The 13,827-nt window shown below is 52.5% G+C and overlaps 1 protein-coding gene across 1 annotated transcript in view; it reads right to left on the reverse strand.

Annotated features, from left to right (window-relative positions):
* ANK1 (ankyrin 1) overlaps window positions 1-13,827 on the reverse strand; it is a 126,054-nt gene that overhangs the window by 22,454 nt on the left and 89,773 nt on the right. Inside the window, exons 32-37 of the mRNA XM_027122906.1 lie at window positions 12,356-12,481; window positions 12,110-12,229; window positions 11,010-11,088; window positions 10,674-10,748; window positions 8,736-8,867; window positions 7,309-7,455 (exon numbers count right to left, since the gene is read on the reverse strand). Coding sequence (XP_026978707.1) covers window positions 7,309-7,455; window positions 8,736-8,867; window positions 10,674-10,748; window positions 11,010-11,088; window positions 12,110-12,229; window positions 12,356-12,481 — 679 coding nt within the window. The remainder of the gene's footprint in view (window positions 1-7,308; window positions 7,456-8,735; window positions 8,868-10,673; window positions 10,749-11,009; window positions 11,089-12,109; window positions 12,230-12,355; window positions 12,482-13,827) is intronic.

Consider the following 13,827-nt stretch of genomic DNA (forward strand, 5'->3'; position numbering starts at 1 on the left):
AAGTGTATGATTTAGTTTCCATATGTTTGAGATTTCTCATGTAGCTTTCAGTTATTGACTTGTAATTTAATTTCACTGTGGTCAGAGAACATACTTTGAATGACTTGAATTCTTTTATATTTATTGAGACTTACTTTATAGTCTATAACACGGTCTATATTGGTTTGTTCTAGGGGCAATTGAAAAGAATGTGTATTCTGTTGTTATTGGGTGGAATGTTCTACATTTTCCAATTCCTAATGTCAATTAGGTCAAGACGAAGGACAGTGTTGTCAAATCTTCTATATGGTTACTCATTTTTCTACTTGCTCTATCAATTATCAAGATGGAGTATTGAAATCTCCCACTGTAGCTGTGGTTTTGTCTGTTTCTCATTGTGCTTTTCTGTTTTTGTTTCATGTATTTATAGCTATATTACTGGTACATAAACATTTAAAGATTGTGATGCCCTCTAGATGAACTACTTATTATTATGAAATTATTGTCTTTATCCCTGGTAATATTATTTGTTCTGAAATCTACTTGTCTGATATTAATATAGCCACTTCAGTTTTCTTTTGATTAGTGTTAGCACAGTTTATATTTACTCATCTTTTTACTTTTAAGGAATTTGTGTTTTTATATTTGAAAGGCATTACTTATAGGCAGTATATATTTGAAATTTACCTTTATATCCAGTCTATCTCTGCCTTTTTTTCTTTAATTAATTAATTAATTAATTTTGGCTGCATTTGAGTCTTCGTTGCTGTGCTCAGGCTTTCTCTAGTTGCAGTGAGTGGGGGCTACTCTTCGTTGCTTTGCGCGGGCTTCTCATCGCGGTGGCTTCTCTTGCTGCGGAGCGTGGGCTCTAGGTGCACGGGCTTCAGTAGTTGTGGCACGTGGGCTCAGTAGTTGTGGTTCATGGGCTCAGTTGCTCCGTGGCATGTGGGATCTTCCCAGACCACAGATCGAACCCGTGTCCCCTGCATTGGCAGGAGGATTCTTAACCACTGTGCCACCAGGGAAGTCCCTATCTCTGCCTTTTAATGTGGGTTACTTAGGTCATTTACATTTAATGAGATTATTAATATGGTTAGGTTTAAACCTCTCATTTGCTAATTTCTACTTTCGTCCCATCTGTTCTCTTTTTCCTCTTTTGGATTAATTGAAATTTTCCACGTTATCTATTTTGATTGCTTATTAGCTATAATTCTTTGATGATTTTAGTAGTTACTTTAGGACTTTTAGTATACATCCTTAAACTATCACAGTCTACTTTTAAGTGATGTCATATAACGCTTGGCATATAGTATAAGAACCTTACAATAATATACTTCCATATTTCTCTCTCAAATTTTTTGACTTTTGTACCATTGTTGTAATATATTTTACTTTTACACATGCTAGAAACCCAACATTATATTGTTATTTTTGTTTAAACAGTTATCTTTTAAAGAGATTTAAATAACAAGAAAATTATGTATTTGTTCTTATGGTTAGCATTTTGGCAGTTCATTCCTTCGCGTAGAGCTGTATTTCTGTTGCTGTCGTTTCTCTTCGGCCTCAAGGATTTTGTTTTTAAACTTTTCTTGTAGCAGTCACCTCCTGGTGATGAATTTTCAGGTTTTGTGCGTATGGAAAAGTCTGTATTTGCCTTCGTTTTTGGAAGTTATTTTTGCTGGATATAGAAGTCTACATTACTTTAGAGATGTGTTTCTTTCAAGATGTGTTCTACTTTAAAGATATTGTTCCACTGTCTTACATCCATTGTTCCTATGAGAAATCTTATGTAATCCTTATCTTTATCCCCTTGTATATAACAGGTCTTGCTTTTTTCCTCTGGCTACTTTTAACCTTTCTCTGTCACAGCTTCTGACCAGTTTGTTTAGAATGTGCCTTGGCGTAGTAGCCTCCACGTTTCATGCAGTTAACTGAACTTCTTGGATATGTGTATTTACGGTTTTTGTCAAATTGTAAAATTCTGGGCCATTAATTCTTCAAATACATTTTCAGCCCCCTTCTCTGCTGGAAACTCTAATTTCACAAATATTAGGTCACTTGATTTCCCCACAGCTCACTGATGCTTTTTTTTTTTTCTTCCTGTGTTTCATTTTGGAGTTTCTATTGCTATGTTGCCAAGTTCCCTTCTTCTGTAATGTCTAATCCCATTCAGTGTACTTCATTCGTCCTATACCTTATAGTTTCATCTCTAGGAGATTGGTTTGGGTCTTTAAAAAATATCTTCCAGGGCTTCCCTGGTGGTACAGTGGTTAAGAATCCGCCTGCCAATGCAGGGGACACGGGTTCGAGCCCTGGTCTGGGAAGATCCCACATGCCACGGAGCAACTAAGCCCGTGCGCCACAACTACAGAGCCTGCGCTCTAGAGCCCGTGAGCCACAACTACTGAGCCCATGTGTCACAACTACTGAAGCCCGCGAGCCTAGACCCCGTGCTCCACAACAAGAGAAGCCACCACAATGAGAAGCCTGCGCACCGCAACAAAGAGTAGCCCCCGCTCGCTGCAGCTAGAGAAAGCCCATGCGCAGCAACGAAGACCCAACACAGCCAAAAAAAAAAATCTTCCAAGTCTCTACTTCACTTTTTAAACATCTGAAATAGTTATTAACTGCTTTACCATTCTTGTCTGCTAATTCTAATATCTGCGTCAGTTTCAGTTGATTGACTTTTCTCCTTATTATGGGTTGTGTTTCCCTGCCTCTTTGTATGTATGTCTGGTAATCTTTAATTGGATGTTGTGACTTTTATCTAGTTGGGTGCTGGGTATTTTTGTATCCCTATAACAATTCTTGAACTTTGCTCTGTTATGTAGTTGAGTTCCTTGGAAACAGTTTGATCCTTTTGAGTTTTGCTTTCAAGGTTTATTAGCTAGGAGCATTGACCAACCTAGGGCTAATCACTCTCCATTTCCGAGACAGGACCATTCTGTGCTCCCTATGCAGTGTCTGTGAACGATCAGTCTGCCTATTGGGAACAGATGATGAATATTCAACCAAAACTTGCGGGGAACCTTCTGGAGGTCTCCAGAGCTCTCTCTGTGTGCAGCTGTCTCTCTAGGGAACTCTAGCTGCCCTGGTCTCCTTGGACTCCCAGCGACTTCTCCTGAACCAGGGAGTCTTCTTGGATTTCTCTTCCTTCTGCCATGACTTAGAAACTCTTTCGAGGCAGTGATCTAGGCAACTGTAGGGTTCACCTCATTTATTTTCCATGTCTCATAGATCACTGTCCTTTGCTGCCTGATGTCCAATGTCTCGAAAACCGTTGTTTCATATAATTTGTCCATTTTTTGCTTTCAAGCAGGAGCGTATATTCAGTCCCTGTTGCCTCATCTTGGCCAGAAGTGGATGCATCACAGACAGTCCCTCAGATACGGCCGGATAAACATGTTCACTCCTGGGAATCTCAGTAAGACTTCATAAAGGCTGGGAGAGGGTAACTCTGCTGGTCACAGAACACCCGAGGCTCATTCTTGGTGACTTTTCCACCTTGAAACTTCCTGGGGTTCATGTGAATGGAATTTCACCCAAGCAAAAATGTGTCCATGAAGGGAACTTGTGCAACCCTCCCCCAGGACTTCTTTCTGCCTTGTGTTTTGTCCTGGAGGCCCTCCCCTGGTCGCAGTGTTTAGGGGCTACGCCCCCTGCTCCCTCTCAGTCTCCAGAAGACCCCGCTGACCCCACTCTCACCCCCGAAGCGTGGATCTGGGGCTGTAGGTGTCCATACTCAGTGGAGTGGGGATTACTGCTCATAGGGGCCATGCTCAGCGAGGGCCGTCTCACACGGTCTGGGGTGGACCACAGCACAGGAAGGTTTGCTGAGTCCCCTGGGTTGAGCTCCAGAAGTGCCTGTCTCTCTGGCAGTCTCACGTGGCCCTGCCATACCTGGGTCACCAGCCCATCCCTCAGTCTAGAGCTCTCCTCTCTGGGGTTGCCTTTTGGGGAAATCAGGTAACAGGCAACCAAACACACAGCTTTGGAGCAGAGCCGTCCAGCAGTGGCCCGCCCCCCAGCCTCCCCTCATCTGGGCTGTCACACTGGGTCTCTGTTAACCTAGGCCTAACGCTGCCCCCACTAGTTTGATGTCAGCAGCAAACCAGACAAGGGTGGACAGACAACCCTAACTCAGGCAGGAGCCGCACTTCACTAGCTGTGTTCACTAAGAGTCCGTAGAAATGAGACATACTGTATTTCTAAGTAGACATTGTGTCCAACTCATCACACCAAATGGAGTTGACCAAACAGGATGTGAGATGTCCATTTTTTCCTTTTACATGAGAAATCTGTTTTATTTTTAGGAACATGCTTTTTTTTCGCTCCACGGGCAATTTTTTTTCATGTTTATTCCAAGGGCCTGGGGTAGTTCCCTCCTGTGCAAGAGAAGCAAACTTGCTTTTTGACTTAAAGCCCCTTCTGCTCTGGCCAGTCCAGGCAAACACAGCAAGAAGAGCCAGGAAGGAAGGACAAGAGACCTCAGGTTCCTATCTTCCTGACACCACAGATCAACCAGTCACTGCCTCGAGTGCCCATAGGGAGGCTGAGACGAGCAGAGAACGAGGTAAAGCACAGAGGAGGCAAGGTGCCGCCGTGGCCATCGGCGCAGAGGCCTGGGCCGGCCCAGGACAGAAAGCCAGAGGAAGCGCAGGAGGCTGCTGTCCCCCTGTCCTTCCACCTCTGATCCCTCCTGCTCCTTCTCTCCGGGCCAGAAGGGCACCCACATGTGGGATGGTCTTCCTGGGACTGCAAAGAAGGCAGGAAAAATACACAGAAGCCAGCTCTGGTGCCCAGAAAGGCAGGATGGACCAAGCGGGCGTCTGCTTCTGAGCGTCTGCTCCGGCCTGGGGGAGCGTGCACACAGGGCACACGGCCTGCGTTTGCCGGGACACCTGCTGGACGAGGGGGTTCAGAAGGGCTGACAGGCGACAGAGCAGCCAGGAAGCACAGAAGCATTCAGAGCGTGACGTCTGCAACCAAAGCAGGGGAGGATCCCTTGTAAACTTGTTAGACCTTGTGACCCCTCTGCTCCAAGCCTCCAGCGGCTCTCCATCACTCTCCCAGCAAAACCAGTGTCCTCAGGAAGGCCTGGAAGAGCCGCCCTCCTGCTGCCCCTGCCCTTTCTTCCTCCCCTCTGGCCCCTCACTGTTCTGCGGATGCACCAGGCACGCCCGCTCAGGGCCACTGCCCGGGACGCTTGTATGGTGCTCTCTCCCTCCTCTCCCTCCAGCCTTTGTTCAGATGCTACCCGCTCCCACCCCACTATTTACTTCCCCAAGCCCAGCACTCTGATCCCCCTTGCTTGAGTCTGTTTTTTTCCCAGCATCTACTTGCTAGTGCATTATACAATTCACTTAACATATTATATTTTTGTTTGCCTCTCTACACAAAAGGTAAGCTCCATGAAGGCAGAGTTTGGGACTTTTCTTTCTTTCTTTCTTTCTTTTTGTCTGTTTGAGAACTGACTTATCTGCCCCGCTTAGAACAGCCCCTGGCATGTGGCAGGTGTTCAGAAAATATTTGCCAAGTGAGCTGACCAACTGCACAGCCTTTCCACAGTCACGGAGCACAGGACCCAGGCCCACGGGGGGTCAGACTCTGCTCAGGCGTTAGATGAGAGTCTCCAGGCCCAACTGGAATCCTGAGGCCAGCGGAGACATTCATAAACGCCTGGGTCCGTAACTGCCCTTTTGAACAGTTTTTTTATTGTGATAAGAACACTTGACATGGGCTCTATCCTCTTGACAGATTTTTGATTGTTGTAACTGCCTTGTTTATACTCATGTAATTTTATGGGCCTGGTGTCCGTAGAACTGGGGGACAAAACCCCCAAAACTTGAGTTGACTTGATTGAAACAGCTCTGGGGATGTTAAGAAACCCAACCAAGTCACCGGTTATCACGTAAAAAAGGGAGAAGTGTTCTGTCACTTGACTTCTCCCAGTTTGCAGCAATCAGCCCCCTTCCCTCGCTCCTAGTGAAAGGGAGTTGGTCACTTAGCAGTCCCTGCTGTGTCCGCCTAGTCCCCCAAGAGCGGGGAGAGGGCCAGCCTGGGAGCCCTCAACGCTGGGACTGAGGGGCAAGCCTCCTCCATGGGAACAGCCCTGAGGGCACACAGGTCCCAGCAGGCAGCGAGGGCGCCCCAGCATCAGAGCGGGGGCCCTTGGTGACATGCATCAGTGGAGGCTGAGGGCCCCTGAACACCTGGCCCAGGTGAGACAGTGGAGACAGGCAGTGGGGGAGAGAGCGGACTTGCAGGCCAGGTGAGGTCAGAGGCAGAAGAGAAAGGCCACAGCACGCAGTCAACAGATGAGCCCTGTGCCCAGGGGCCCTGGATGGCATGTTTCAGGAGACACAGGATGTGGGAGAGTCACCAGTGTCAGGGGCACAGCATCCCCCTGGACAGGGCCCCTGTCCCCACCTTCCACTCACAAGACCCCCGCCACAGGGGCCCACACAGCGCGCGCACGTGCGCGTGGCCGGGAAGGCTGGTGACCTAGGAGCTGGGGGAGGACAGCGACGCAGCTGCGGGATGGGGCATGTTCCGGCCTCATGGAAGCCGGTTCACAGAACCATATTGCTTTTCAAGGCCTGTGAGGAGCCTCAGGTCTCTAATCCAACTTGCTGATTTTAGAGAAGAGGCTGATGACTCAGCAGTGGAGTCAGGCGGAAAGGGGATAGAAGCCAGCCTCCCGGCTCCCACTGCAGGGTAGGGCCTCCGCCCTGCTTCTGCACCCCTGGTCAGCGACAGAGATGGAGGGGCAGTGGGGGTCCCGGCCCTGCTCCTCACTTGACCGCTTCCCCTGCTAAAAGGAAGGTGTCCTCAAAGGCCGCAGGGGTGGGTGCTGGGGGCAAAGGTCAGGACCCCCCGGGGCCCGGTCACATGGGGGCTTCTTGGCATAACGAACCGCATCAAAACGAGTCAGGGGGAAAGAGATGGGGCGAGAAAAAAGGGAGAGAAAAGCAGAGACCGGGCTGAAGAAAAGATCCCGCTTAGTCTCAGAAAAGGGGCGGCAATAGGGCTTCAGGACTCCCCCTGGCTGGTCCCCATGGGACCTGCGCCAGAACCTAGCGCCCTTGCGTCTCCCCACCGACTGGGTCGATGGGTGCGCGCATGTGCAGAGCTGGGGGGCGTGCGGCACGCGGGGCGTTGAGCGGGGCCTCGGCTCCTCCCGTCCTGCCCGGGCCCCGGGCGTCCCCCACCACCTCTGCGTTCACCACCGCCCGTCCAGAGAGAGACTGACCTCCGGTCACCGGGAGAGAAGGTTCCAGGGAGGGTCAGGAGGCGGCGGCTCGGCCCCTTCGTCCAGGAGACACTCACCATTCATCTGGGAGGGGGACGACGAGTAGTCCCGGTCCGTGGGCCGGCGGTCGGGCTTCAGGTTGCGGCCCTGCCTGCCCGAGCCCTCCAGCATGTTCACGATCTCGCCGCGGTCGATGTGCCGCAGGGCCGCGTACAGGTTCTCCACTGCGGGCAGAGGGGAGGAAGGAGGGCGCTGGGGGGACCGCTACCCATCGCAGGGCGCGCGGGACGCCCGGCTCTGAACTCTGGTGGGGTGGGGGGAAGACTGCGAGGAGGGGGATTGCAGGCCCCTGCTTTTGTCGAAGTCAAAGCAAACTACCTCTTTGGAGAAGACGGCAGATCTGGGGACACTGCGGTTCCCGTCCGGCCCACACAATAAAGCCAAAATCGCGGTAAAGCGAGAACACGAATGTTGTTGTTTTCCCAGTGCATATAAAAGTTATGCTTACACTACACTCTAGTCTATTAAGTGTGCAGTAGCATTCTGTCTAGAAAGACAAGGCATCTACCATACCTTTAAAATATTTTATGGCTAAAAAACGCTAACTGTCCTCTGAGCCTTCAGTGAGTCTTAATAGTCACATAAGGATCACTGATAACAGATCAGCGTAACAAACGCAATCATAATGAGAAGTTTTGAAACACTGAGAGAATTACCCAAATGTGACAGACACGAAGTGAGCAAATGCTGTTGGAACAGACCTGCTGAATTTGATTGGGAAAAAAACACAGTATCTGCGAAGCGCCGTAAAGTGAGGTAGACCTGTGTTTTGTTATCCTTTAACCGATCTTTTCCAGACCCTAACAGCGGCGAATTTCAAGGCATGGGAAGTGTTTTTTTGTAACCTAAGAGGAATACTACAAGAAGATGAGTGAGAATGATTGGATTCTGTCTTCTGGAAATCCTTGGTCCTTGCCAGCTGATTTGCCATGCAAACGTAAACACTCAATTTCCTCTTAGCGCTTTGTATGCGGGAATGGGGTGGAGGAGGGGCTGAAGAGAGTGAGACAAATCTTCCCTCCCCCGTTGGAGAAAATCCTGGAAGAAGAACTCCATCCGAGGGGTGACTCCTCACTGGGCTCTGTCCCGACGGGACAATCCTCATTTGTTTGAGAAATTCAACCGGAAGGCACACACCCTACACACATGCTGTCTGTCTTCTAGGGGTCCTGGTGCGCTGTGAACTCATTCTGAGGATGGGAAGAGATCACGGCCAAGATTCTCCAAAATCCCCTCCCGGCAGCCTTGCCCAGAAGACCAGGGATCCTGAGGGGTGCATGTGTGCGTGACTGTGCGTGTATGTATGTGTGAGACAGAGTGTGCAGAAGAGATTGGTTCCAAAGGCCAACACCACCCAGGGAATTTGGAGGGAGAACTACTTGGTGAGAAGAGGTCCTGGCACAGGCTTTGGGGAGAGAAGGCTCCCCAGCCCATCGGTACTGACTCTTTGCATCTTGGCCTTCACGGATGACCCAGAGGTTCAACAAGGCCACGCTCTGCTCCAGCAAGGAGTTGGGGTTCTCCACGCGGATCCTGTTGATGTCATCCACGCTGAACTGCAGCTCGCGGGCCAGCTCTGCGCACAAAGAACCAAGACCGGGTGTGAGCCCAGCCAGAGCCCAGCCCCGGCCCCCGAGCCCGCGCGTGGAGTGGGGCGCCCGGCAGGGACCAGGAGATAAACAGCAGTCTCCCTCTGGATTCGGTATTCCTTCTTCCCAAGGAATACCTGGTGAAATGCTGACACTTACACTGTTGTATCCCCCGGGAACGAGCCAGGAGGAGGCATGTGCCCAGGGGAGTAAATAGGTATTGAATGAATGAGGCTGAGCCACTTATCCAAGGTCACAAGACAGGCTGGGGCCACAGCGGGAGAGGGACGGACCCACTGACTCCCTCGGTGCTGTGGTCTGCGCTGCATGCCACTGCCTTTCCCGGGAGAAGCAGTTATAATGGAAATGCATTACTGTGTTTACGTTTCTTCCCGGAAAGGCGTTATTCACATTTAAAATGAAAATACAATTTCCCATCTAAATGCAAGGCAATACAGAATGCTAGCTCTTCCCCTCCCGTGATTTTTATTGTTATTTCTCTCAGGTGCTTTAGATGAGAGAACAGCATCGGAGTCTCATTTCAAGGATGAGGAAGACCAGAGGGGAAACTGATGGTGAGAATCAGCATATGCATGTACCCCCTCCACACACCCACACACACACACACACACATACACACACTCACACACACCACACACACACCACACACACACTCACACACACCACACACACACACCACACATACACACACTCACACACACCACACACACACCACACATACACACACACACACCCCCCACATGCATCACATATGCACACCCACACACAACACACAAGCCACACACATACACACCACACATACCACATCTCTCACACACACCACATACAAGCCACACACACAAACACACACAAAACCAAGGAGCAGCAGCAGATGTGCTTTTCGGGCTTAAAGGAGGAGCAGTCTCAACTTCTACTGTGAGCTCCGCCACGCCGCCTTCCAGGAAGTTACTGCTAAGGTTTCCGAGCTTGTCTGAAGCCCTCTCTGCAGGTGGCTGAGTGAAGGGGGCCTGTTCATCCAAAGTCTCACAGGAAAGTGGGGATTAAGTCACAGGGCCTGCGACTGAGTAGGACGCAGCCTGAGCTGTCACCGCCTCAGTTGCGTCAGGTCTCCCCTCATGGTGGACGGGGCTCGTGTATGACTTCAGCCACGGCCAGAGATGACAAATGAAAAACGTCCAGACTTGATCTTCTTCCCTCCCTTCCCTCAGCCACGCCAGCCTGTGGGGCGGCGGCGTGTGCGGGGCCGGGGCGGTGGCAGGCAGGCGGGAAGCGCGTGTGCGGGGCCGGGGCGGTGGCAGGCAGGCGGGACGCGCATGTGCGGGGCCGGAGCGGTGGGCAGGCAGGCGGGACGCGCGTGTACGGGGCCGGAGCGGTGGGCAGGCAGGCAGGCGGGACGCGCGTTTTTTGTTTGCTTGTGTGTGTTCTCGGTTTGCTGGCTTTGCAGGGCTCTGTCACTAACTCACTGCACAACTGAAGTCCCCCCAGTTAGCTAGGTCTCAGCCTCCCCATCTGTAAAATGGGCAGCCTGGATCCATGCTAAGGTCTCCTGTAACGTCTGCAGTTGAGTTTCTAAAAAGGAAAACCAGAGAGAAGTGGGGGAGGGAGGGAGCCCCCCTCTATTGGTAAACCATGGCGACAGTCCCAGATCAGGGGCACACCGGTGGAGGGAAGAGGTTTAGAAACGCCTTCACCAGCTGCCCTTTAGCGGAGAGGAGGTGCAGAGGTAGGTGTAGACAGGCAAAGTGCTCTTCTGCCCCAATTGCCCCACTCACCGGCCCAGCTGAGGCCCAGGTGCTCTGATATAATAGCCATCTTCATGTCAGCCCGGTCTGCGCCGCTGAGGACACCTGGGGGGAAGCATCGCGTTCCATTTAGTAGCCTTGGCGGGACACAGAGCTGACAGGCGTGGGCGAGGGACCTCAGAGGGGCTCGGGGCCCGCTCCATGTCCACCCGATTGCTGGCTGGGCCTGCGAGGGTCAGTGGAGACCCCAGCCAAGGGCTGAGCCAATGGTGTCAGCTCGGAGCTCCCGTCGGGGTGAGGGGACGCTGCCGCCCTCACCGCTCCCGAGAAGGGAGTGAGCACAGAGAGTCACAGAGAGGTTGGTACCCAATGTGGACTCGCTGAGGATGCTGTATCTCAGGGCCAGTGGCGTCAGGGTCCTCCTCCGGTCATCGGCTCCACTGCCCTGCCAGAGAGAGACCAGGAAAGGGCGCTGTGGGTGCAGGCGGGGAGGACGCCTGGCCTGGCAGGCGATGGGCAGCTGCACTGCCTGGAGCCTCGACACACAGGGTAGAAGTGTGGGCAGAGGGGGGGCGAGAGGGAGTCTTAACGTACTTTATTATTATTATCATTAAGGATAAGCTCACACGGCCCTCATCACGTGCCAGGCCCTGCTTGATGGACACAACTCCCTATGAGGTAGGTACCATCATTCCTCCCATCTCACCGGGGAGGAGGAAACTGAGACCCAGAGGGCAGACTAACCCGCCCAAGGTAACTCAGCCAGTAAGTGGGTGGAGCTGGAGTTTGAATTTTTAAAAAAGTTTTTCTTTTTGGATTCCTTTCTGCTCAAAAGACCGGTTTTTGATGCCCAAGCCTTCGCACGCTGTGGCAAAGCACCGGGATGCTTGTTCAAGGCTGTGGGAAACCCGCCTGTGAAAGGGAAGTCGGTTCTCCCTAGTCCTCAGACAGAAAGGAGAAAACGAGCCTCAGATATCTGGATGTGACCTTGTTTGTCTAGTTCGGCATGAAAGGCTGATGATGAAAATAACAGGACGACACCAGCAAGAGAGACCCTCCCTCCAGCGCAGCGGAGACTCAGCTGCTCCCAGGCACCAGTGACGCTTGGTGCCCACACCTCTGCTGAGCTCAGAGCCCTGGGCGAGCGCAGGGCTGAGACACCAGGCTTCCCTTCTCTGAGGGCCTGGGCAAGACAAGTAAGTAGAGGAAAAAGAGGCTCCAAAAGAGCCCTGACGTGGCTGGGACACCTTGAGCCACCGGCCACCCGGTTGTCAGGCCTCGCCTTCCCACGTCCTGGAAGGGGCGTCCTGGGGAGCTCGGGGCCTCGGTGTGAACACGTGCGTCGCCCTCACACCCTGACGTTTGTTCCCGAGCTTTGCGGGAAGGGCTGGGCCACAGCCCGTGTCGGGGGAGAGCCCAGGGCCTTTCTCCACCGGTTCGGCTGACAGTCCCGGCAGGGCGCTCACCTTGGTGCAGGGTGGCATGGTGATGTTTAGGTGGCAGAGGATGTGCTGCGTGTCCTCGTACTTCATCGCCTTGCGCAGGAATGACAAGGACCCTGCTGGATCTCGACTGCTGTCCCTCACCTAGACTCGGTCACACAAAAGGGAGAGTCAGGGGCCGCCCCACTGGCCACCAGCCCAGCTGGCTCAGAGCTCTCCACCTCCCGGACTTCTAGACCCGGGCGAGGGGTGGGCGAGAGGAGGCCGCACCTTGACAGGAATGGCCAACCGGCTCTCCCGGAAAGACTGGAAGAGGAAACTCCGCTGCTGCGCGGCCTTCTTGATGGGCACCAGGTTCCCGGAGAGCTCTGCGAAGAGGGGCATTCCTTCCAAAACCTGCAGGAAAGGGAAAGCAAACGCAGCTGGTCAGGAGCAATGCCCAGATGCCCGGGCCCGCCTGTCCGCTCCCGTCTCTGCTTCCCCACGACCCCCCAGGGGCCGTGCTCTGGGAGGCCCCACTGGCTGTTTCAGAAAGGTTATGGTGGATGCTTCCTTCCTTCAGAGGAGTTTATAGTAAGCAGGACTCTTCATGTGTCCCTGCATGGTTGGTCAGCGTTGCTGTCAGAATACTCTAGAATTCCACTAGGAAATCACAATATGGCTTCCGAAACACATTGATCTCTTTTAACACCATCCAACCATGTTTACTTTATACGAGTGCCAGGAGGACCACGTTGTGGTTTAATCTCACCCATGATATAATGATCCCTACTGTGTATATAATGCTTTCAACTGAGACGTTATTGTGAACCCATTTGACAGTGGAGGAAACTGAGGCCCAAGGAGACTGGTTAGTGCCCAAAACAGCATTAGAGGCAGGTCCCAGCCCTGTGGTCCTTCTTCCGGGCCCTCCGAGCCCCCAGAAGGCTCAGCACAGCCTCTGAGGCCAGATCTTCAGAAAGGTCCTGCTTTGTCACACATCTTAACCTGAGTGAGGACCCTGGGATGGGTAACAGGTTCAAACCTAGTCCCCGTTCTTTACTGCTCCCCCATCTGCCCAGCCCCTCCCCTGCTTCCTCATCTGGGTGCTGCAAAACCCCTGGCGTGGCAGGGAAAGTGGGCTCTGTGGTCAGACTCCTGGGACAAATCCTTTCTCTGCCATTTACTTAGCTGTGTGACCTCGGGCAAGTTGCTTAACCTCCCTCAGTCTCGGTTTCCTCATCTGTAAACGGGGGATAACAACAGGACACACGGTTCTGAGAATCGGGGGAGGTGGCGCCACTCAAGCACTGTTTGCTTTGGGGCCGCACGGTGCGGCACGCGGGATCTTAGCTCCCTGACCAGGGATTGAACCCGTGACCCCTGCAGTGGCAGTGCGGAGTCTTAACCAGGGGATGGCCAGGGAAGTCCCACTCAAGCACTTTTAAAAGTACCTGGGGTGTAAGAACTTTAATAAATGTCAGCTCCTAGCACCACAAATCACTGGGCTGACAGCCTGCTCTCTCCTTGACCCACACGGTGTCCCTCGGCTCTGGGGAAGCTTCCCGCTGATGCTTCTTAAAGGGACATGGCTCAGGAGCCCCTCTGCAGAGGCCACCCTCCTGATAGCCCTGGGTCCCAAAGGCGCCGGCTGCCCGCGAGGCGGGAGCCCAGGGGGCCCAGGCCCCTACCTCTGTGTCCCTGCTCCGAGCCACGAGACGGGAGCCCAGGGGGGCCAGGCCCCTACCTCTGTGTCCCTGCTC

The sequence above is a fragment of the Aethalodelphis obliquidens genome, unplaced genomic scaffold (assembly GCF_003676395.1).
Source record: "Aethalodelphis obliquidens isolate GAN/ISIS:26980383/991018 unplaced genomic scaffold, ASM367639v1 scaffold25, whole genome shotgun sequence".
Classification (NCBI taxonomy): domain Eukaryota; kingdom Metazoa; phylum Chordata; class Mammalia; order Artiodactyla; family Delphinidae; genus Aethalodelphis; species Aethalodelphis obliquidens.